This window comes from Opisthocomus hoazin, chromosome 19 (assembly GCF_030867145.1).
Source record: "Opisthocomus hoazin isolate bOpiHoa1 chromosome 19, bOpiHoa1.hap1, whole genome shotgun sequence".
NCBI classification, from domain to species: Eukaryota; Metazoa; Chordata; class Aves; order Opisthocomiformes; family Opisthocomidae; genus Opisthocomus; species Opisthocomus hoazin.
Window position 1 is genome coordinate 16,695,616 of NC_134432.1, and position 26,380 is coordinate 16,721,995.

Consider the following 26,380-nt stretch of genomic DNA (forward strand, 5'->3'; position numbering starts at 1 on the left):
TCTTCCTACGGGCTCTGGTCAAGCCAGTGACTGCGTCTGTTAGAAGAATGAGTGTAATTCTGCGCAGTTGCTCTCCCTTTCCTGGACACAAGTTACACAGCGAGTAAACCCAACAAACCGCCTCCTGTTCCCTGTATCGCTTTAGGTCAGCTTGTACCCAAAACCCTCGGAGGACACCCGCACGGCGACTCCCCACCGTCCCCGAGGATGGGGTACTGGACAGAACAGAGCGGCTGGGATCAAGCAAGTCACACCAGAAAAAGCTGATGACTGAAGTAAGGCTCACAGGACGATCCAAAAAGCACAGCTAGCACACCGCGAGCAGAACGGCAGCAGGTTTGGACAGGAACACAAGCAGCGCATCGGAACAAAGGGCGAGTGGAAGGGTTACACCCCACAGAACCGTAAGCTGCGCATGGCTGCATAGCGTTTCATGCAGGAGTATGCTTTTGCATGCTGCTAAATATCAGAACAAACAAGCAGGAGAAATGCTGAACATTCATCAGGCGCTGTACAGAGACTGCAGGAGCATTTCCAAAATCCCAGGTACAGGAGCAGGCACCCTGACCAGTGCAAACACCATCATTCAGAGACTGAATTAATACAACGAAAGAATAAAGGATAGACCATTCAAAAGGAGCAGAGAAGAAAAAGTTTTCAGAGAAGCCAGAGACAGGATCCTCTTCCTGCTGAAATTCATCATCAGAAGAGTCCTCAGAGAGGAAGACTGTATAGTGTCGCAGGGGCTTTACCAGGCTGAGGGAAACAGGGAGAGAAAAGGAAGTTATCAAGTTGTCACATTCAAAGTGCCAGAGGAGAGAGAAACCAAGTGATTCACAGACTCTACATCATTTCAGAACGTGACTGACTGCCACCGCACAGAGCTCTGCAGGTAAATGTTCAGCTCTCCTTTCCAGGCAGAAAACACAACTCTTCTACAGATGCCCAGGGTGCCTCTACTCGGGCAGGGTACTGAGACCTGCAATCACACCCATGTTGCAGAAGAAGCCAGTACAGAAACCCACCTTTTCCTACTACATTTTCTACACAGTTGGGCACCTTTTGCTTCTTTAGAAATACAACTTTGCTCCGAGCTCTGACTACAAGCAAACAAATATTAGTTCCACCTCTCTGCTTTATAGACATTTAGACTGACAGTCTGATATACGAGGGGGGCTGACCTGAGGGTAACAATTCCTACTCGAATCTGGTTTTGAGTTCTGAAATTGCTTCACACTAGAATAAAACCAAAACTGGCCAAGGGTTTATACAAAATGCAGTTTGCCAAGGTGTTTATGTTTTTTTCCTCAGTGGTTAACTATTTTCAAAGTCTGGCAGAAAAGGGACTCAAGCTGATTTCTGCTGCATCGCAGGACGGTAACTATCAACCTACAAATTCGTTAGCAGCAGGCTAGAACAAAAATCTTTTTAGACAAAAACTTCTTAAAATCAGAAGTGCCTCTGGAAACATAGTTTAGCTGTAATTAAAACAAAAACCCTCACCAAAGCCAAAAAACCCCTAACCAAAACCATTTCACCAGACTTTTGACAAGAACGTACTACTCCTCTTTACTTCACACGCAGAGGTCAGAGCTCCAGGATTTGCTGTTGTACCTAATGAAGACAATGCCTGCATTTTGGTGAATGTAAAACCAACCGTGCATGCCTGTATAGGTTTGGGTAGACATACACTGGTTGGGGGATAAAAGAAAAATATTTAAAGCTTGCTGAATTTACGATTTTTTTTTTTTACTATCTATTGTAGCTATCAGTTGCTTCACTTAATGCTAACCCAAAACCCAGTAAATCACTCTTTCCTGCATAAAGTAGAAGCTTCTAAGATCTACTGTTTCCACTGGAGCAAATTCAGAAGTGGCTATCACTGCTTTAACAATTAAAAAACTAAATCAGCTTCAGTAGAAGAGGTAAGAGTAGAGGAGCAGGGTAGTTAGGCAGAAATACACTGGAACGAAGAGGTTGAAGAGTCTGAAGAAGTTAATAGCAAATATTGCCTCATTTGTAATGCTAAAATATCCTAATCTTCAGTAAAATCTGAAACAAGGGCTACTGTTCACTCCCCTCTGGAATACTGAAGCTCTAGATGGCCACAGAGCTTAGAGAAAATATATTCTCACAATTAAATATTAAGACAAATGCTTCACAAGTAACTGAAAGTGATAAAAGCAGACCAAGATTTACCAGTACCAGTCAGAGGCCTCTAGACCACAGCCCGGTGCTTTTCAATCTAATACAACTCAAGGACAATGTTGTGTAGAGCCACCAAAACTGTGCACTCACAATAAAACATCTACTCCATTTTTAACATTTATTTATTGTTTCTTATTTATTGTCCCCATTTCAGGTCCATTCTGGTGTATCTAAGTGTGCATGGGTGGAAATGAAAAAACCCCAAGAGAACCTCTTTTCACCGGCATTATAAACCCCCTTTATGCACCTTACGGACCAAACCACAGGCTGATGAGCACTGATAGATGCTGCTAGGGAGCATCATTTACAGCCCTCTCTTGTCTTCCCCACCTCACTAGAACAATGGTGAGAAATCACTAGGGTCGTAAAAGCAAACATTGCTTCTAGCTGTCCGAATGAGGTCTCTTCCCAAACATCTTCATTTTTACCAACCAGACGTCACTGGTAATATTGTGGTTCTTGTAGTGAATCAAAACACACATCACACACGACACAAACCAACACACAATTGAGACGGGAGCCTAATTTTGCTACTGCTGAGGTCCAGTATAAAATTTGTTATTTCAGTGTAAGCTGAAGCAGGCCCACCATGTGGAACAAAGGCGAGGTCCCGACCCTGCCGACAGCGCAGCGCAATGCCAACGTCTCGCACCACTGCGTGCATTACAGGGAAGACGAGGATATGCTGAAATCAGAACAGGACCAAAAGTGTGGCTAGAAAGAGAAAAGCATGTGGCTTGCTGCCTTTACAGTACAGACATGCCGCCAAACTACCTCTAGTGGCACTTCACTTCATAGTCAGCCTTCATCCTTTTAGTTCGTCTCAATCGCTAAATAACTATATAATAAAATTATGAAAATCAGTCTAAAAGATTAAGTTAGAAAAAGGGAAGCTGGACATTGCAACCAACATCTCAAGAGGGCCCAGGCTGCCACTGTGAATAAATGTTTATTCACAATCAGGTCAGAGCTAATTAATAAAAAGTCTAAAACAGTGCTGGCAGTGGATGCAGCGGACAGTGTTCAATCAGAGTCTGTGGTACTCTAATTAAAGCTGTTGCATAGCTGGTCTTTTTTTCTCTTCTGCTATAACAGGCATCCAGCAAAAGTGAGGTGGTGCCTCTGCATTAGGAAAAAATTGCCATAACTTTTTTTTAACTTCTTAAGAAAGTTACTGTTATCCAACAATTTCCGTTTACGTTAACAAAAGGCTCCACCTAAAATAAATCAGAAATTAAAGCTGCTTTAAAAATATTTCTTTTTTGAACTTCTATACACATCTTTTTGTCTTAGGAGAGTAAATTACCATTTAACGTCATTTCAGAAAATCTAAATTTTTTTCCAGAAATCAAGAGCGATACTGAATTCCCACATCTCTTGCCCACACACTGCATGTTTGGTAACTGCACACGACAAATGTACTGGTGCAGCTGCCTGAAAGTGCTGCCTCTGATACCTTTTGTTTGCCTTCAGCCTTGCTAAATGCAAATGCACTGTGTCTGTGTGCACATATTAAATAAACTGGGAACAAACTACGAAGAAATGAGAGAGGATCCTGTCGGCCAGATCATCAATCGCCCTTCAGCGCAGCTCAGCGCAAAGGAGATTAAATATACCACAAGCCAGCATGCACTGGGGTTGTTACTGTTGCAAGACTCCTTAAATGAAAGTGGGATCTCATAATTCGGAAAAAGAAAGCATTTAACTTCCACTCTTGGCAAGCCCTGCAAGAGATTTTGGTCCAAGATGAGAGACGAACAATCTAAAATTGTCCAAGTTTAAATTTTTTATTAGCTTGAGGCGGTAGAATCCGAAAAAAGTGCCTATTCCCTCATTAACCCAATTCGGCAACTCTCCTGCCGTCTGCCACCCACCACTTGCTCGAATTCCCTGCACAAAGAGCTGTCTCTGAAAAGGCAGGTCACAGCGAGCCCGGCGACGAGGCAGCACTGCCGCAGCCCGAGAGGGAAAAAAGGATGTGTCCGTCACAGCTACAACCCTCATCATCTCCACATGATTGCACCGGCTCCTGCCTACCTAATCTCTTCGCGGAGTTACCATGCAGATGACTTGCTGATCTCTTTCTAATGTTTAGTTTAACATGTCTTCGGTTAGCACTAGCATATGACAGTACTGACAGCCGTGGCTGTTCCTTTTTAAATATCATGTCAGAAACACCGTGCAATAAAGCCGGGGATGCGCTCCATGGCTCCGCGCACCATTATGATAGTATGGGTTTCTTTTTTAATGAGGAAGATCTGCATCTCAGGAGCTTTTTTCATGTGTCAGGATGCATGGACAAATCAGCAGCACATCACACTGGCCAAAAATGAAATGCTGACAAATGTAGATATTTCAAATTTAATTGACACCTAAATGTACTTGAGATAGAAAAAAATATATACAGAAAATGTGAGTACAGGGTATGGGAATTAATAAGGTGAATTCTGTAATAATTTTGAAAGATATTTTGGTTATGAGAAAATTAAATTTGTGTATTTTATTAACTGTGTTGCGTCTTTCTGGTTATACAGACTATGGTACAAAGGGGTACTACGGACTTGTCATTATTCTCCTAAAAAGGGCTTCCCAAATTTGAGGGAGGATGGTTTTTTTTACTAATATGTTTTTTTCAGGAATAGCTATACAGCAGCTCTAGGGAATTAAGGAATTTGTCCTTCTCAGACAGTAAAATGAAGAGAATGAAAGATTTGGATGCATGGGCTTTTTCTTGCCCGTATGAAATAGGAGACTTGGGACTGAGGGGATTACCTAGTAACTATTCAATCTGAACAAAGCAGAGACCTATCACTGGAATTCCTTCCTGCATATTCTGAATACTCTGTACACCGAGTGTGAGCTAACAAAAATATTAAAACAGCTATTTGATTTTTAAAGTGTCACTTTGTATACTGTGAATGTTCATGGGAGCAGAAGATTTCCAGAAAAACAAAAACATTAGCATAAAGAATATTCTAAATTAAACCCCCCCAAAAAATTCTTATCACAAGTCATCCAACCAGATAACAAAACTAGCAGCTTGTGATCACTACACCCAGGAAAGGCAGGTAACTGTTCTATAGTTTTCATGAACTTTTTAGAAATTTTCTGGAGAGCTGGAAATATTAACAAAGAATTTAAAGTGGGAACCAGCTGGATGACACCTCTGCCTGCTCTGACAGATCTAGAGGCAAGATTCTACAAAGCCATTTCACATTTTTGTCTTATTACCGAGTACCAAAGCTCTATTCACCGACACCCCTGCAGACACCGTGTCTCTTTCCAAAGGCAAGCCGCACACATTCGGTAGGGTCACTCCAAAGCGACAGCAGACACAGGCCCCCAAATTAAAGCCTCCTGTGAACCTTCCTACTGGAAGGGTGGGAGAGCCAGGAAGAGTGGTGCTGCCGAAGGGCAGCCCTGCCTGCCCTGTGCTACGGCTCTGGTTCGGCAAGGCCTGCAACAAAACCTGACAGCTCTCCGGACGTCCCCTTCCCCTTTGCTGTCCCTTTGCTGGGCATCTGCTTTCCTGGCACCACAGTCACTGCAGCCAGCATCCTCTACACTGATTTTCCCAAGGCAGAGGAACCACGGCGTACAGCGAGCCTCGTCTGCCACAGCCTGCAGTATTTTCTCTCCGATTCCAGCCACCCTTATCCACACAGGCACTTGCTGGCTTAGCTTTCTTCAAGTAGAGATGCTTGCTTGCAGCGATGCCATGGAAAACCTTTACCATACACAAATTCTGTGTGGCGGAGCTCTGAGAGCCGGGCTACAACAACTGGAATTTAATGTGCTTTAGGAGCCTCTATCATTTAACACAGCCATCACGCTGACTTCATACTAAATTCAGTGTAATAACCCACTATTGCACTGCAGCCTATTTTCATTCATACGCTATAAGGGAAAGCCATTAGCTCCTCTGCTAAGTCCTACGCGACTTCTGGAAAGCCATAATGAACTGCTGCAGCACTGACGTGGGTTTAGCCAGCCCAAGAGCCTTTTGACATGCTGTTAATTGTGAGCCTGACCCTCTGATTTCCTATTTTAATTTCCTCCCACTCTGCATGCCCTGGAAGCCAGCGAGTCGGTACTTACAGAAGACAGATCCCAGAGCACTCTGGAAGTCTATTCTACATTTAATAGGAAATCTTGCTGTGGTGTAAAAGGGAGCTCTCAAAAAACTGCCTATCTGTTCAAAATGCAACATCTTATTTCTGTGAACAACTAATTTGTATTTAAGAAGGCAGGTCCCACATGTCTAGGATTGCCCCAGGTGGTAATCCAGTACCTCACCTACAAATTCTGAGCTCTCACCTACAAATTCTTCCTGCTACCTCATAACTAAAGAAGATTTTTTAAAAATTACACATTTTAGATTTAATGACATTTTTAAGAATCATAAACATCACAAACCTTCAATTATTGATATAATTGCAAAAAACCCACTTTCTTTTAAAATCGAGAAAAATTTCACTGAAAATTTTGACCGGGGAAACATCAGTTCTTCCACCACCTCTTTTAAATATGATGGTTTAACAACAGGCATTAGCAATAATCTTGGGTGTTCTTTGAAGTCACTGCTCCTACCCTCCTGTGTTTTAATTGAAGACTGGTTAGAAAAGGGGCACATATACCCCCAAAACAATGTTGTTCTTTTACACACATTAAAAGAATTAACTCGTAACTGAAGATACAAATTCCCTAATATCATAAGAAATGCATTAATGAATGCAGCAACTGAAGGATGCCCACATAATTGTTACTTCTCAGAGGTGACATGCGCCGTTACAAGGGGGATTGCTCCCCGGCGCCAGGCGTGCACAGCGGTGAGCGGCACAGGTCCCGGGGATCCCGTCTCCACCAGCCGAAGGAGGGTGCAAAACTCAGTCGGAGCTACTGAGCCAGGTACCCCGGCAAATGGCTCCGAAGCCTTCATGACATCATCCAGGACCAAAAAGTTCGTGTTAGTTTTAAGTATAGAAAGAAACTTCTCGTTGAACTGAAGCTCCTCCTCACAAACACCCCACGAGCACGAGCACCCGAGAGAAGTAACTGGCTAATAATTAGTTTTGGAACCAGTGCAATTAAGCTAAATATTTTGGCTAAGTTTAGTTTAAGAAGAGCACCCTCTCAGCACCGCTGCTGCTTTCATGGAATCTCCTCTGACCTGAAATAAGGGCACTCCAATTCTACCAAGTAACACGGGTGAAAATACATATTGTGGTGTTTTCGTTGATTTTAGTATTCTCCCACAGAGAGAAAACAAAGCATATTTTTTAAAGAGATAACACCTGGCTTTCTGTTTTTATTTCAGAACAATACAGGAAGATTAATTCTTCCGGGGACAGAAAAAAAAAGTTTGTTACAAATGTAATGAAAATTCTATCTTTAATTACTATGTAAAAAATTATTTTTCCTTTATTCAAAAGGTTGTTTTGAGATAAATAGTAAGGAAAAAGGTCAGGATTACTGAGTCGTTATCTATTTCAAAGGCATTCACCTGCAGTTCTTTCTCAGGTAAGCCATTTGTTTGAGCTTTAGTTAAGTCCAAGGTCAGATATTTCCTCCACTTGTACCTCGGAAGTCACAACTGTAGTGCCAGCGTCACCACTGCTGCGCCTCGTGTGTCCTGTCTGCCCCAAAACACTCCAACCAGACACCTTACCAGAGAGCTGGCTGAGTGCAATATTATACAATTAACTGCCTGGAAGTAGTTATGTCAAAGTTTGTTTTGTCACCTGAAGCTGACGACAGGGAAGAATGACAATGCATCAGTTCCTGCTGCGACACTGCATTTGAACTGGATAAAATACCGAAGCTGTGAAACGTCAGGCAGAGACCGCAGCCGGTACCATACAGCAAGTGTCAGTGGTATTAGCAACATGGCCTGTTTTACTTCATTTAAAGATGGAAAAATCTATCAGTAAAATGCTCATGAAGAAAAATAAGTCTGCTTACAGCTACAAAGCATCTTCACCATCTATTGTAGATTATTGTCAATCATTTTCACAAAAAAAATTCTTGTAGTTTACTCTGTGAAAGCAGCTGAATTGTAAAGACTCGTGAAGAGTAACAGCAATAAATTAAAACCTAGTAAAATAATAATTGTAACTAGCATTAGTATAAATACTATGTTTATCAGTCATGTTTATGTTTATTTCTGTTCTGATACTGGCAGGAACTGAAAATACATGTTAGCAGTAAGCCACACTGGAATGCCAAGCAGCTTTTGAATCCAAATATGCATAATCCTTCATATGAAACACACCTAATGGTTAAATTGACTCAATTATCCTTAACCTATGTGCAGTGAGTCATCATATTAAATATTAACAAAAAACTTTTATTTTAAAAATTCCTATCTTTGTGCCGTGACAGCTACCACCCTGTAACAGCACAAGCCCTTTTGCAGGATTTGCAATCCACTCCACAAGAGGGCAACCAAATTCCACTGTAAAATGGATAAATAATCCTGTAGAATTTTAAAGTGACCATTCATTTTAGCTGAAAGCCAGAATATCTCCCCATCCACAACTGGCTGGGAAAAAGCTAGCCAGGCACTTCACTTTGGGGGGCAGGGGGAAACTCAACCTCCACCTCTTTTTCCCTCATAAAAAGTGGTGACAGGGAACCGGTCCACATGTAGGAAAAAGGTGTTTTTAAAGAAACAATCCATTTTTCTTTTTATGAGATTTTAGTACATTCAGATACAACAAATACCCTGTAATCTTGGGCATCAGCCAAAGCATTTCGCTTCACTGACAATAAAGGCACCACAGGCTGGGACAGAAACCAACCCTGCAAAGTGGCCATGATGCAGGAACAGGTCTGGGCTGCAGGCAGCAGTGGACGGGTGGTGACAAGGAAACCTCTGTGACAGACTGGATCAGTGCAGCCATCCGGGGGCCCCGAGCCTCCTGCCTGCAGTCTGCGAGCAGCTCCAGGGTGACTCCCCACGCCAAGGCTGCGCTGCTGCAACACTGGACATTTGGAAAATGCCACTCTGCTCTGTTCAAGGACAGCACCGAAGATGCTTCACACATGGGGAATCGTGCCACAGGACTTGGAAAGCACACACTGGCTCTGCTGCCTCACTTCTCACCCCACTGCTCAGTTGTTTCCTCTGGAGTGCCAGCAGGTCTGTCCCTACTCTAGCTGCATTTTTCATACCACCTTCTTCTAACATCAGCCGCCCCAGGCAAAGCACACAGTTCTCAAGCTTCCCAAATTCTGAACTGAGAGGAAGGAACCCGCTTATTCGGACCCTTCAGAAATGCAGCTATTACCATCCTCCATATCCAATCAGAACTTTGTGCTGTTGAATCTTCTCTACTTCTGAACAGCTGCAGTAGCTACCCTCTGAAGAATCCAAACAGTTTTAAATCCGAAATGCATATTGACGCAGCCCACACATGTATTTGTCACACACAATAATGTCTTTTGGGCTATGTTGGTAAAGTTCAATATATCCATTCTCTTTTTAGGTTGTCACTTCATGGCTTATTGTTTAACTCAACTAGGGCAATGCATTAAGAATATCTGCAACAATACACAGTATTGTCTTCTTCATAAAAAGTACTTTAATACGTGACATTCATGAAACTCTCTGAAAAAATTTCTCCAAGGTAACAGAATATTGAAGAAGAGAGATGTTGGAAACCAACACATTTCATACACGAGCAGTAGGCTACAGCAGTACAACTTATTTGGAACATTACCCCTGTTTACTTCATAGTCAAATCTAAAGAGATGATAGATTTGCTAGTACTATGCAAGACAGTTAAACTCTACAAACCTTCACTGTAGAGCTCGTTACAGACCTTCTATTAATGGGACTCTACCAAGCAGGAGACACAACTCTTACTGCCATCACTATAAAACAAACAATTCTACATGTTCTAGGTAAAGCCTGGCAAGAACGGTGGATCTGCAGGGATGTGGCTAACAATTTCATTGAAAGCACTGTTCAAAACAAAACAACAAAACAATGAACAAACCTCCAGCACCTGAAAACTTTCACTAAGCAGGCTGACCAGATTATGTCTTGGCAAACCAGAATTTTCCAGTAAGTAAACTTTGGTTTGCTTTTTCACACTTCCTCTAAAATGCTCAAAAAAAAAAAAAAAAACCCCAGATTTTTTGGTAGTTAAAGAATTACTTTAATCTGTAGTATTTTTTAATTTCTCCTTTGGCTACTTCCAGTTCTGTAGGTGCTGTTTGGTGACAAGAACACAACTAGAGAGCAGCAGAGCAGCAAAGTACTTACTGTTCTGGACTAGAAACTGAAGTCCTTCGTCCTTCCACAGCAATATTGCTCTTGGGTCTCTTAACAACATGAGGTCTCGGTGGGCGAACCTATTACATACACACATAGAAGACATCTCATCAAATACTTCAAGCTGATCAAACAACAGACATAAAATATGTATAAACACCACTATCTTGAAGGTATCTCCTATTCAGAACTGTTTTTAAACTTCTTTATTTTTTGTGCCACAACGTTACAAATGAATATAAATATACCAATGAATATAAAGTATGAATATAAATTATGGGGTCCCACAGCTTAAGGACAAAAAACCCCACGTTTCTGAACAGCAAATGAAACATATGCTTGTCACTGACTGTTAGCTATGAGCAAAGCAGCGAAAATTTGTTCTAATGTCTGGTCTGGTATAGGCTAAACTTCTGATAAAACATTCCCTAAATGTGAGCTTCCCCTTAACGCAGTTAACTGATAAAGTTGGAAAATCCTGTGTGTTGCTGTACGTTATATTGGAAAGTGGAGTTCAGCTCTGACGTCACGTCCTTTTGTCCTCTTGCCCACAGGAACCCAACTTCTCAAGTGAAGATGTCTGTGTAAGGGAGCACTGAAAAATTTGTGCTTAGAATAAATGTTCTAACATGAAAAAATCATTCTTCATTAAAAATTTGCTTCCTTTCAGTAGCTGAACAGAAACCAGACATATTATCATTATTACCACTAATGTTATGTTAGTGTTCTCTTTTGTTGTCTGTAATAAAATCCAGAGGTTTTCTGGGGAAAATGATGTTGCTGCCAATCCAGTCCTAAATAATCTATCCAACATCTTTCAATGTTCAGAAATCAAGCTTAATTTACTTGCATTGACTCCACAAGCAAACAAGCTTTACTTCATGGGAAGGAATAAGCACACGTGGTCACTATGTAGGCAAAGTTGATGCATGTGCCTGCCCATACTGGTGAGTAATCCTGCTGATGAACTCATCCCTTTGAATCAGACAAGGGAATGAATATTTGCAGCATCAGGGTCAGGTTGAACAAACAAGCTTTCCATTTTTTATTAAGAAAGTACTACCTCACCTGAAACTGAGTCTGATCTGTTGGCTAGTTTGAGCAGAAATCCCCAAGGCCATCAACTAAAGTTAGGAACACAACTCCGCTTCTGACCTCCCTGGGCTTGTGCTCCCTTAATGGCCACGATATTAAAGAAGCTGTTAAAGGCCGGCAACCTAAGTGCTCTTTCGATGACTAATGAATTTGTTTGCAAAGATAGAATAGATGCAGATTTCCCCCACCTCTGCAAGTTTTCGCTGGTGTTGGCTTTTTTTTTAAAATTATTATTTGTTGTGGGTAGGGTGTTGCTGGGCTTTTTTATTTGTTCAGGCACATAAACCTCAAATTTTCTTGCCAGGAAAAAACCACCGAACTGTGTGTAGTGTTTCCACACTACACAACAGTATGCAGAGGATAGTAGCAGGATTATCGTATCGCATTTTCATTTCAAAGGAAATGGTGTACAGCAGATATGATGAAGAAATCCAGAGATGTACTGCCACCATTTCTTAGGAAAAAGGGCTTATAAAAAGGTCAGATGTTAAGGTCTTGAAGATCAGTCCCCACACAAGGCTGCTCCTCTCTACAATAAAGACGGCTTAAGAATGTGAATTTATGGCAGGAATGGAAGGATTAAGTTTGTGGCAACTTCAACTGAACTTGCAACGTGGTGAAACATGGGGAAAAGAACAACAGAGCTAATTAGACGAGCTGAGCTGTCAGAGTGCGGCTGAATGGCTCGGTGCCAACAAACAAAAGGAATGGGCTGGCAATCAGCAGGATCGATGAAGAATACTGCTTCATTAGGGTTGATAAAACAGAGAGAGAGAGCAAGAGAGAGCGAGTGCCTGCAAGAGAGGGGGGAGAGAAGCAAGAGGAACTGGGGGGAGAAGAGAGCGAGAAGGAGAAAGAGGAAAAGAGAGGAAGAAAGAAACCTGTTTAATTAAATCTGAGCTGGAAGATGATGTGTAAAGCCGGCTTGTCATCATGCTGTGAACACTTTCACCTTTTGGGTGGTACCCTGGGGGAGTGATGGTGATGAGGGAGAGAGATGAGAGTTTTGGACGGTTCCAGGGGGCCACCAGACCGGTAAAGTGCAGGGTGACATGCTAAGTAGGATTTAGAGCATTGTTCATGGGGGACTGCAGGGAAAAGCCAGGAACCAAGCCAATTCCTTGCTGGATTTTGAGCCTTATGTAGCCAAAAAGACAAGGTTAAATGCTTATCAAATGCAAAAGTATGAAAGAAATCCAGTTATGTGAGCACACAGCCAGAAGAATAAAGGTAAACATCCAGTACAGAAGGGTTAAATGTGCTTATTACTGTCCCCATCAACTTTATGCATAATTATTATATTTTAACTTTTTCTAATTGAAGTTTCCAAACAGCTACTATTAATCCAAACAGATTTCTATTAATTATAAGCAAGAACCTTTTATCTTTCATAATACCACCACAACTCCTTTCCAAAACAGCAGAATGTAAAGAACATATCTGTTCTGATTCCTTAACCTTTCTTTGGTCTGTGTTTTTGTGTTTATTATTAGTAATGACTCATATTGAAAGCACCAGTGCCCATGGGCTCCTCCTCCTAACAGATATATCTTGCAAACAGTAAGTATTTCTCAGGAATTCCTGCATTATGTGGACTTGGTTGGAAGCGCAGAGGGACCTAGTCTCCTCTTTCAGTGTTTGCTGTAAAAGGCTAGGATAAACTACTTGCCAATACCAACCTCTGTAAACACATGCCAAGACTAAGAGAGGCAAAAAGCAGCCTGCACAAAGTATTATTTACATACACAAAAATGTGTTTCAACTATTAAAAGCCAAATAACAGTTCTGAACAACAACAAATTTATGTATATTTGGTACAAGCATATTTTTGGGAGTGATTATAATCATTTACATTTATCTTGAATTTCCTCTTGATGAATGAAGCATTTCTATTCTGCTTATTGACACAGCTAGATGAATGCAACAGGAGCTTTTATTATTACATTTCCAACCTTTTATCAATCACATTGGGAGCAAAGACAGTTGACACAAACACATTACAGTGAGGACTATTAATGCACTACAGCTGGGAGATTAAACAGTCTTAGCAAGACTTTGATGGAATGTACTACTTAATCTGAACAATACTGTTTAGCAACTTCTGTAGCGAGGAATGGCGCTGTGCCCTCACACACCTGCCAAACACCAAACAAGAGGGCTCTGAAGCACTGTGGGAACCCCCCAGTACCACGGAAAGTTTGTTCCTAGTGTAACATATCTGGGAGGGTCTCCCGTATCAACCACATTGAAGAGAACACATACAAGCATAGTCAATGCAACCTTTCAAACACAGAAAACAAATCTTCAGTGCAGGAACCCATAAAAATGACTCTGTTAAGGTAAACCCCAAGAATTGAAAAGAGGGAGGAAAAGAAACACATGCTATTGAAATATGACACAGGAACATGCACCAAAGACCAAAAGTTAACACACACCCAAGTGCACTTGTTAACCGGTTGCCTGCTCGTCCAAACCGTATTTTTAACAAGTTTTAGCAAGATTGGATTTGAAAACTTGCATCTCTCTCTTTCTTTTGCACATACATGTATGTATAAGGAAGCAAGAAGTAAGATGTATTTGCCGTTGGGGACAATTCTATTCATAAAGCAAAAATCCTGAATAGAAATTAAGTATCTTCCAAGGCTGTTGCAAAAATCAACACCCCTTCCAAACTGATACCGCTTTCCTGTACTACTGAAAAAAAAAATCTCTGGTGCAGATCTAGCACAATTTCCAGTTTTAAAGCCATCTGGCATAGTTAACATATAACAACTGTCCTACAGTTAGTGTTCTGAATGCAAAACTGCTGAGATAAGGTATCCCTGCCTAATACAGTGTAGGTACTGTACTGAGAATCATTTCTGCGCAGTTCTTCTATGGAAGAGTCACTTCCTCTGGCCAACATGCTGTGCCTACATTTTTGTATACTATGTAATTATATAGAGTCCCAGCTTGCATTTTAAGTGAACATAAAGTATATATGTATATCATCCATAATGTGGTACTAATGTTCTACAGCCCAAATAGAGACTTCGCTTTCTTCACGGGTATTCACTCATCTATTCCATGGAGAAAAATTAAGCATCCCAAATTAATTTAAAGCACAACTCGCAGAGAATAAATACCTCCTCTTCAGATTTCTGCTTCCTTTCATATTTGAGTTTAGTGCAAGTCTTCAAAAGCTCACTGGCTAAAAACTTATGCCAGCCTAGCAAGACTCTTTGTTTAAGAAATCACCACAAAAGTAAAAACAAATGTTGCAACAGCAGCATCAGTTACCTGCAGAACTGACTGAAAGCTGCAGAACTCGTCAAAAAGCAGAATAAATGCAGGTCCCAGGGCTGTGCCGCAGCAGAGAAGAAGGGAGTTTAGGAGCATACTTCACACATTGCTTTTTTGCAAAGTTTGACAATCCAGACTACCGAGGTTTAGTAATGCTACGAAGAGCATAATTCAGGCAGTGTTAAGCTGTGGCAGTGAAACAAAACTACCAGCTACTCACGGGCCTAGATGAACGCTGTATCTTTGGAGGCGGTGGCCGAGGTGGACGGAGTCTTTGCTGCTGTATCAAAGTGGAAACTAAATTAAATAGTCACCTACATGAAAACACCTCTGATTTTGTGGAAAAAGCAGTATGAGTGGATGACAACATGTGATTTACCTTAACATCATACTCACCTCACAGAATGCAATTTTTCCTTTTTTTTTTTTTCCAAAACAGTGACAAATCTCATGACCTACAAAATGCTGCAATAGGAAAGGTAGCTGTATCTGCCTGTTGATGTGGGCTTAACATAGCTTATGTTAAACCAAAGGCAGCACGATCAGCACTCCAGAACAGATCATCCAAAATCTATTGCGACAACAAAGATGCTCAAGGCGAATTCTTGGACCTCTAGGTCCAAGTATTCTAGACAACACTTATGCAAATGGAATGAATCCTGCAAAACAGCATATTCAAAAAAGCTTTCACTAAAATCTCAAGAGTTATTTTAGTGCTTGTGAAAACTTATGGTAAAGGCCTCAAACCAGCAAAGACATTTAAGAGCATGGGAAAAAACCCTAAGTCAATTATACTTTCCATACACTTCAAGATGAGCACATATTTAGATACTGTACTGGATCAAGGTTTAAATGCACTGCCGAGAGCAAAGTGTGTACCGTCACCGTAAAGAAAATGAAAAGACCCATCACCAACAGTTCTAATGAAGACAGAACAGTGCATTATGATGCCTATTTCAGTCTCTCATTTTTTAAATTAGCAGTTGGCCAACTCATTGCTTTGTAACAGCACTGGAGCTAAGCTGCTTTTGACTGAGCCAGCAGCATGACTCTGCTCACACAGATGGCATCTTAAGGTATAGTCTGTTAGACGAGGAATCCACTGACAATTAACAAGATTCTAAATAAAACCATCCTAAAGAACAACTTTGATATTACGAACAAGATCAAAGTTAACGTCCTTTCTGTGGCAGCTTGTGCACCCGTATTTGCGCTTCAGGAGAGAAGCAGAGCCCTCAGCGAGGAGCACCCCGGATCCTCTCCGCAGGCCTGCTCGCCCAGCCAGTAACGACTGCGTCGCTGGCCCCAGCCCACGGTGCCTTCCATGGACAAAAGCCAGGCAGCCGTACAGGGAAGGAACAGGGACTGCCAGTGGGAGTCAGCTTCTTCAGACAGAAAAAGCAAGCTTACGCAGATCACTGCATTTCTCTCCAAAAATATTCCAGATTCATATCTCAGCAGTTCTTAACTTCTTACTCACAGAGTCTTTATTCGATTGACAGACATTCTCTCTCAGCTACTCTCACACTGTGCAATAGTACAACTCCAGCCTACCCTTTTTCACACCATTTCCATTCTCTTCTTGCATCTCTTCAGACTTTTCTTTCAAATTGCCCACGAAATTATACTTTTGCATCCATTGGTTCATTTCTCCTTAGTTGTGTTGTCAATGAAGGAGTGCCAGACCGCACACATGTACGTGGCTCAGCTTTTTGGGGTGGGTAAGGGGGAAAAAAAGGACACTTGGGAAGCAGAGCTGAGGCCAGAATTATTCCATGTGATAACTTCCCTCTGTATTTTCTAAGAAAGTGAGGATGAAAACAAAGAGAACAAAGAGAGAAATGAGAGGGGGGTGAGCTGAGGTGGCTGCCGCTCGCCCTGCGGAACTGTTTCCCTTCTGTACCTCACATGACGCAAGTCAGGCACAGAAGCTGAGCTACGCTGCTGTGTATCTTCCCGTCTCATCTGCTCAGGCAGAGAGCACAATCTTAAAATATATTTAACTTCTCTTATGTGACGTAGCATACTTATTTTCCATTATGTTTCAGAAGCATAATGGAACAGCTGAAAAATCTGAAATTTGCACTTTTCCAGTCACTTACAAGACATTCACTCACTACCTAGCAACTCAGGTAAAGTATTTGATGAAGCAGAAAAACAAGACACAATTACTACCATTTTTTTTCAAATTTTTTATGCCTTCTGCATATATACTTCCTTTTGTAATTTTTTATCTTCTACTTACCCAGAAATTGTGAACACCTCTACATTAGAAAATTCTCAAGTAGGTTATTTTTGTAGGAAATTTAAGTATTTTCCAAATGCCACAGCTAGCAGTGTCTCGAGCACTATTTATTTTCCATTACTATTTTAATTCTGAACAAATATGGTTTTACTGATGTACGAATTACAAGGTGTTACTTAACATGTTGATGTTATCTCTTCAGTATTAGTTCATATCACTGAACATGCTTGTTGTTTGAAACACCATACCACAGCTTTTTTATTAAAACTTCTGAAAAATGTGTGACAAAGGCAGGCCCTTCGGAGAGCAAGACAGAGAGACAAGACAGCAGCTGAGGATTACCTCCCAGCGAGATGGTCAATAAATTGATTATAGTCACTGCAAGGACATGTACGACTGAACTGTATTTACCCACCCATGTACTCACTGGAGGAAAAATATTTTTCTGAGAAAATGTGTGACAGCATTTGTTAATTATCGGTCACATCACTGCTTGATTAGACAATGACAGTACAATAAAGTTTTAAATATTTGGGGATATCTGAAAACTACGTTTTGTGTTAAGAGAGTCCCCGATACTGGCACCCTTTTCAGCTGAATTACTAATGTGAACTGCAGAATATCCACGCACAAGTCAGGGAGTACACAAAAGAGTTAAGAGCATGAAATATTCCAGTACAGTGGGGAGGAGTTTCATAGGGCTACCATCTCATTATGTACTCCTTGCCTGCAGCCAAACCACACGCAGCACTAGTATTTTACCCCTGTTAGTCCTAATTGTCCAACAATCACAAGTCAGACCTTAAAACATCATGATGTTGGCCTAGAACTCAAAACTATATATACTTATTTTTTTTCCTTTTGGTCTCTGCGGGATAAGTGTAAGCCTATGTTGCTTTCAATTTTTCTCTCATATGAGCTGTGATTCTCACTTAATTACTCAACTCCAGGACAAGGGACTACTGAAGACAGAATTCTAAAGGTTTATGATATACACACAAGTTATCTACACTTCCTGAGGTTACCGAGCTTCTGTTTTATTTGGGGATTCTTTACTTAATTATTTGTGATTCCGATAGACTTTTTTTAACACAGTGTAAACTCGTAAACTCAAGTGTGATGTCATACCTCTTCCCAGCATTCTCCTTTTTACTAAGCTTTCTATTGATATCAGCATTGACTAATCTTGCTGCTCTTCCAAACTTACCTTTTCATCAACTGAACTCTCCTGTTACTGAAGTTATCACATGCCAAATCAATGCCACACAGACTGACATCTTGAATTCCAGGTGGAATTCAGTCCAGCCACAATTTACTGATAAATCTATAGCTTTGAAGAGTCATAATCTAAACTCCTTACGGATCTACCCTAAAAAAAAAATCATCATTCAAATTCATGACCTTGCCACAAGATTTGCCAGTGAAAGAAAGGACGGATAGCTGCTTTTTCACTGTCATCGGTGGCATCAGCATCTTGAGAAGCTTTCCTCAGACAGCAGTCAAAATTCTGCATCTATCTACTGAGAAGTTTCTTATTTCTCCTCCAGAACAGCTGGTACTTTTCTCTACAAGTGGCAAGATACTGGACAAGACACATGATACATAAGGTGAGTCCATACAAGAAGAGGCACTGATACACTCCAGCGAAAGTTTCAGCTGGCTTGTTTTCAGTCAAGGTTCTGTAATGCAGAATTTGGTTAAATGGAAAAGGAAGGAAGGAAGGAAGCAGGGAAGGAAAGGGAAGAAGGTTTTTCTCTAGATCACAGGAAGATTTCAGACAGAGTGCTCTAGTTTGCCCAAGGACAGAACAAGAACATGCTAGGGCACATTTTGTGCAAGTATCATTTTAGTTCTGTGTAAGTGAAAATAAAAACTACCTTTTATATTCATAGTATAAGCCAAGAGTTTCAAGTTGCAATGCAAACTCAGGTGAGGAGCAGACAGTGAGACTTTCAGGCAAATAAGCAAACTACGACACAAAAACTACCTGCAGAGAATAGTTTCGCAGACATGTGACAAATTCCTGATGCAAACTCTAGAAGCAATTATTTGGTGTACATGCCATGCAGGATTTCTCTCCTTAGGGTTCTGTCTATTCGCAGGCCAGCACACACAGCGCATCTAACGCTAAGACAAACCGGGGAGCAGGAGGGCCGGTCTGAGGAGGGACAGGAGTTATAACTCCACCAAATACCCTCCGAAAGAGATCCCAGCAGTGCTTTCTGAACAAGCCGAAAGACAAATGCTGAAGTTTCATTTTCAAGGATGCCCAGCTCCGGGAGCAGTGCATGCATAAACTACCTCTGCTCCCAGAGCAGCGCAGGCAGTGGCAGAAGTCACACAGAGCTCCTAAGAGCTGGACTAAGGCAGGCTCTTTGTCTCCATGCACCGAGCTGGTCCCACCGTCCAGATCTGAGGGGATGAGGTTATCGCTGAACTGCACCCAGCGACTGAGTTAACAACAAAAACCGGAGTGAAGAAAGGGGTTTGGTAAAGCAGGAGAACACACAGTCGGTCGGCATTTGTACACAAAGGGCCTCTCTGCCAGACATTTCCTGACGCTGCTGCTCAAACAGAGGCAGTTTGCTTTGGGTGATGGTTACAGGTAGATCTACTCAGTGACTACGAACTACTCCTTTGCAGGAGCTAATACTTTCATATTCTTATCCTGCCAGTGGATTACTTTTTCCAGCTGAGCTTTAAATATCACATATGATTAGGCTTTCATCTCTGATCAAAAAGATAATTCTATGTGTTGGTACAACAAAGACACATACAAATGCTGCTTTAGGAAAAGACTAAAGGTGTAGAAACTTCTGCGTCTCTTGGACTTTTAAAATGGGATTGTGCTCACTCTCAGAACTGTGACCCCAGTACTTGTAACAACGCAGTCAAATCCAACCCTCAGATTCAAATTTATCTTGTCCATCGAAGTGTTACCAGAAATAAAGTTTATTTTGAGGTCTTGTACGTACTGTGCCACACACAGTATTTCTGAACCCTAAAGAGATCTGAACATACTGATAAGACAAAACTACGTATTCACAGCAGTGTGGTTTCTCAATCAAATATAGATAGGGAAATATTATGGCTTAAATCAGTGCTGTGAAGCATACAAAAGAATAGGCAAAGGGCAGCGAGGAGTAACTGACGTGGAGGTCCACCAGGACATAACAGTTATTTGCCCTTTACCAGAGTTTCATTTTTAATGTTGATGTTAATATCTGCCACTAGAATGGGATAAGCAAGTGTATCCGAACTATCTGAAGACCATATCTACAGGAAAAGCCACTGATTTGAAGTTAATTTGTTAATGCAGCAAAACACATTGTTTCTGAAAGGTCAGTAGGGGAAGCTGTGTTGGAATATCAACTTAATTACCTGCGCTGTAAGGATGAATGGGTACAAAACAGCACAGGCTACACTGCTAAAAGCTGCTAAATTGCTATTCTAGGTACGTTCCTAAATATATATACTATAGTTTTTTCTATAAAGGGTAGAAATGTCTAAATTAGCACTTTCTCACCAATAGCTATTTACCACCATACCTTTTTACTCTAGGTATTTTCTTAATTGTCTTGTTCTAAATGCTTCTGAAGCAAGAAGACAGAAAATTTGCAGAAAGCCAACTTCCTGACTGGAGATCTGGCACTGTTTTAACTAATTATCAGACAAGTGATTTTAAGGTATGAGATGCTGGAGGGAAAAAAAAAATAAAAAAAAATCTTACATTCACTTTTACACTGTAAAAATACTATTTAAAAATTATAGATCCCACATCTCTTAAAGTAGCTATTATTTATCCAAGGAACTTTCACAATAGAGCTGTTTAGGTTTTTTATACTAGAGAAAACATTACAAAACGATCATTTTTGGTCTGTGAGGTAACAGCTCATGAGCAGAATATTATCTCAAACTAATTGTGGATGTCTGCTGAGATTTTTTTTAAGTGGTATCAAAACAGAGCCTTTATGAGTAAATTAGAGGTGCTATTTCACATACAGCAACAAGTGCAACTAGAAAAAATGCATCAAGGCAACACAACTAGATGAAAAGTGGTTTGTCAGTACATACAGAAAGAAATGTTTCTCCTTCTCAATTAGTAGTAAGTGGTGTTTCTAATAATTTCCAAAGCAAAGCTTTTCTACATGAATATCTTATTTCCTTCAGAAATTCAGGACTGGTTTAAAAACTGCTAATATGTTTTAAAGACAATCAGACATGGGAGAGAGATGGACTGTCCTGAATACACCCATGCTCAAACACACCATGCTGCGAAAGCTCTGAAGTGCTGACTTCGGAAGAATATGCTGGACCTCAACTGAACACTCAATAAAAAAAAAAAAGGGAGAAAATAACAACACTAAAAATGTATGGTACCTAAAAAGATTCAGTACAGAAAGCAGATGGAATCTATGAGGCAGCTGTTTTATTATCCATCCAGATCCCTGCACAGCGCGCACACTACTTTTTACATACTCCCATATGTACAGCTCACAAACTGGGATGACAAGAACAGTGTATGCTTTACAGCATATATTTTTAATTTACACTCTGAAATACTTCAACAGAAATCTGCTGGGTCCTGTGATAAAAATAATCTCCATGTTTTAAGGGATGCCTCATTCTTCAAGCCATATCTGTAGATTGGGAAGGTAGAATGAATCCGGCAAAAATGTAGCAATGCCTATAGCTGTGCCAAGAATTTATGTAAGGGGCAGAGACTGCCATGGTTAAACCCTCTGATTAATTTAATGAGAAAAACAAGGACCATCTCCTTACCTTTCTAGCCAGGAATCTTCCATTACTTAACAGAGAAGTAGACAGTAAGAGAAGGAAATTAAAGGTAGGTGCCTATAAGCTCCTGTTTTCTCTAATACTGAATAAGGATCTTTGTTTCAGATGTCCGAGTCATATCCCGTGTTGTGGGATAATGCCAAAGATGCATAGGTCCATCCCAAAGCCACCGAGAGGAAACTCACTCTTCACTAACAGGGAATAAAGGGGTTTTCTGAACGTCTACCTTCGCTTCCTCTCTCTCCTGGCTGAGACAAACTCTGTGCTTCCTAATCAAGGGCAAAAAATGTATTTTAGGGTGTATATAGACACAGAGCACTGATAACTCATCCTCATTTGGCAATGTTGATAATGTCTATCTATTAATCTCATACTGTGCAAACAACGCCAGAATAGCTAACTTTAAAAAATATTAAATATTATAATGTACAACATACCACAGTTTGCTTTAAGTCTAGGACTTACACTGTACTAACCAGATGTAAATCTCTCCTAAAACCAAGGACGAAAGCAGGAGCACGACACCAGGATCATGTATATCTTGTCAAGTTAAAAGGTTCCACCAGGGTGAAACAAATAGGCCTCTTAGCTACGTCTTCTAATCTGCTTGTTATGGAAGAGTGCCAGGGACAGAAAATCCTAAAAACGTAGGTTATACTACTGTGGATTATTAATGTTTATAACCGATGCTATTCTAAAAACACATGGCTTCATAATAAACCCCTTGGCTGTAGAACTGAATGGTATTTTATTTCTTTTGTCTGCAGTTAGAGGAAAAAAAGGATGAATTTTGAGAATTATATGTATTTTTGTATGTGTGCAGGAAGTGTTGAGCAGACAGACATATTCAAGCCATGCCCCAAGGTAGCATGTGTTCTTATATGATGTTGATGGGAGGAACATTATCTAGTAGTGGTTAACTTGTAATGGTATCTGTGGTTTAAAGACCTGTCAAGACTTCTGATTACTTCCTAGCTCCGGTGACAGGAAAGGCCATATACCACGGAAACAAGCAGTACAAAACCCACAAAAGATAGTATCAATACAATTTGAGATTGTGACCATTTAGTTCTTCTATTTTACTTTTCATCTGCTGTGCAGTTGAAAATAAACCCTGACCTCCTGCTGTCTACACCTGCATTCAGTTCTTCTAAAACACTGTAAAAAAACCCTAACTATTAAACTGGTATTATTCAACACTTTGCAGTTTGAAGGCTCCTGATATTCTCCAAAGCACATGACTGTCAACAGCCTCTTATTTACCTGGCACAGATCCCAGGTGCCTGCAGACCACAGTCTGAAAGCCACTGTAAGTTAAGCTGTACGTAGTAGGTATCTCTTCCCCCAGGAAAGAGATGTCTACAGAACACAAAATATTTAATTCCATCTAGAGTCGTTCTGGTTCAAAAGCCTCACACATTTGGTTTCCTAGTTTGTTTATATGTAGTGAGGCATTAGATGCCTCTGAGAACGAGCTGCTGACAGCTAAAACCACAAGCCAGGAGCAGGCCAGCATTCTCTGAATCCGGTTTCTAACGGCTCCGTTCTGTTTCTGCAGTACTTTGACATCAGTGTTCCTGGCTGAGCCTTCCTCTTGCAACTCGCTTCAGCAATTGGTGCCGTCTGGGTAAAGGGTAATTTGCAACGATTCACTAGCTTAAATGCAGACACCACTTTTTGTTCTGAGAACGTATCAGAGAAAAACCTAAGAAATTTCTACTTGCAGAATGGGCTTCTCAGTAAATTTCTTCAAGATACTCACTTTTACATAGACTAGTGCACCCATATTACCTGCTCTCCTTGCCCCTTAGGGCAACCACTGGTGACTTAGCACCATTTATTGTTATGTCTTTGGTATTTTGTCACCTCCTTTGCACCTAAACTTTTGCATCAGATTTTTTCTGGACCCTGCAATAACAGCAGAATCCTGCATTGACAATATCCATGCCTCCATCCTAGATGGATAACTCAGTGAACACACAGGTATGCTTATGGTACTAAGGCACATTTAACACCCAGAAAATAACATATCCCATGGACTCTGTATTGCATGATATGCCTCAGCCTGAAAGAAGCCTAACTTTCATTCGTACAGAAAGAGAGTAAAATCACGATCATCCATTACGTTACTGCATGATGAAAGGACCCTGAAAGAAAACTTCCTTAACTCATTGAACTATGTCCTTTCTGGATTACTAGCAAAACAGCAAGGAGGTTTTTCTTCATAACTATTCACAGAGCTAAAACAGGGAAGGGTTTGAGAGAGAATCTCATCGAGATGATGTTCAAATTTCCAAGGAGTTCTACCAAAATTAGGTATATTTTGCAGCGACTTGTTTTCATCCTATCTGTTTCTCAACGTACAAAATGGAGCGACACATTGCAAAAAATCCCAGACCCCAGGAATATATTTATCCCCATGTGTTAAAGTCTATCCATCTACTATCTCAGCAGAGTTTAAAATCACAGCTAATAGGTTAACAACTGTTTTTCTTCTGCTTCAAATGAAGAATATCAGAAAGCTGGGGGAATATTCAGCTTCCCAATTTGTACTGACTGCTCACTGCTACCTGCAATGTCTGTTTGACAGGACTGACATTTTGTACCGCTGTGAGATGGGAAAACGTGTGACATTTTTATTCATGGTGGCGTACGCCCTTGTAATGATCAGCCCTGGTCGATGTGCTTACTGCAGCAGCCCCGAGCCCTCGGAGAACAAACAAGAACCGAAGGTGCCAGCAGTTCGGCTGCCTTATTAAACACCACCAGGATTCTAACGAAGAGCAACTGCTGGAAAATCTCACTGTCAAATCCTCAAGGACATTGTCAACATGGAACTAACTACATATATTTTTCATTTAAAATACTGGAAAATCCAGCAATGCCATATTAAACATAAAGAAAAAAGCCAGGCTGTTTTCTGTGTGTTTTCTTTCTTAACTGGTCATTTTGTCAGCTTTACATTGGGCTTTCTGTGGGCCTGATACTGGAATTCAAATCAAGGAGATCATGCAACCCACGTGATTTAAAATGTTGGAAAATGGACATATCCCTTATTATCTTTTAACAGCTATTCCTCTCCAGCAAGCAGAATACTTGTACAGAAAAAAAAAAAAAAGAGATGGTCTCTCATTTAAGGAGTTGTACAAACAGCAATGGCTATCTGCTTCGCTCAGCTTCATCATTCACCGAGGAAGTCTGCATAATTAGGGGGATACTCCCCCACAAAACCACCCAAAAGTACACGGCTCCTGTATCTGTAGCATGGCACTCCACAACCGTTTTACTTGGTATTAATCAGTCCAGTTCTGAAGGGCAAATCCAAAAAACGCCTGGCCAAACAAGCAATCACAGTGGGGTTAGCGGTTAGAAGAATCATGTTTCACATACTCTCTTCCTTTTAATCTTCTAGTTTAGTAGAGAGGCCCAGAGGTCAATTCAGACAGTTCTGGCCTAACTGCATGCATCGACTTCGTAAGTAACACATAAGAAGCTTCTGGATGCTGATCTACATTGACAGACTAAGCAAGTCATCCATAAGACCCTCTGAGCTTTTCTCAGGTTGTCAATCTAGGTGATTTGGTTAGCCTTGCATGTACTGATGTATTTATTTTATATGTATGTATTATTTATAAAGCACAATTCTTCTTCCACATGCCAGCAGTGATGGACCATGATACTCTCTACGAGATATTTATGGGTTCCTCAACATAACAGGACTAACAAGGAAATTCTGCAGACATGTTACAGCTGCTGTTGCTTGTCACAGAGCCCTAGGAGGTCGGCTCACCCACAGTATTCTCTCCATACATCCAAGAGCTGTGGCATCTGACTTGCATGTACCCAGGGCAGTAAATTTATTCTGAACATCCCTGTTTAAGAAGCGCTTGAAATGCCAAGACAGTTGGAAAACACTAAAAACCATAGTCCGGAGTGTGCTTTTTCGTGGATGAACACATCTGCTGGATGCAGGACTGCAGCCACATAATCTTACTGCAAAGCATGAATTCCTACATAGCCTAAGCCACATACATACTACATTGCTGTAGCAGCTGAAGAAGACATAGCTGTCTGGTTGCTCATTAGAAAACACTGGCAAGTGAGTGCATGAGAGGCAGTAACCTTTGGGTATGCTCTGCAGGTGGTGTACATCTTCCTAAAGAGAGCGCCAGGTCTCACTTGTCAAATATTTACACGCATGACAAGAGTGCAAGCCTTTCAGTTAGATAACTCCTATCCCATGGATTGCCATTTCTGCAAATCTTGCACACCACAAAGCAGAATTTCAATCAAATGAATTATTTTCTTGTCCATTGACATTATTTTTACTCCCCTGACTACGAACACTGTCCTCCAAGAATGTGATGGGACATTTGAGTAGTCTCAAGCAGACATTAGACGGACAAGTGCTTCCAGGCAAACACATTTGCCTTTCTTGCAAGGTGACTTTTACTCAGCAACAGTGAATTGCTCTC

General features: G+C 41.0%; 1 protein-coding gene across 6 annotated transcripts in view; it reads right to left on the reverse strand.

Moving 5' to 3' along the window:
* The window catches only part of DENND1A (DENN domain containing 1A), a 214,664-nt gene that overhangs the window by 7,778 nt on the left and 180,506 nt on the right, over window positions 1–26,380 (reverse strand). The window contains exons 20-22 of one of the 6 annotated variants that reach the window (XM_075439179.1): window positions 15,084–15,140; window positions 10,478–10,566; window positions 628–756 (exon numbers count right to left, since the gene is read on the reverse strand). In XM_075439179.1, coding sequence (XP_075295294.1) covers window positions 628–756; window positions 10,478–10,566; window positions 15,084–15,140 — 275 coding nt within the window. Of the gene's footprint in view, window positions 1–627; window positions 757–10,477; window positions 10,567–15,083; window positions 15,144–26,380 lie in introns of all 6 variants that reach the window. The other 5 variants (XM_075439178.1, XM_075439180.1, XM_075439182.1 and 2 more) reach the window with 5 other exon arrangements.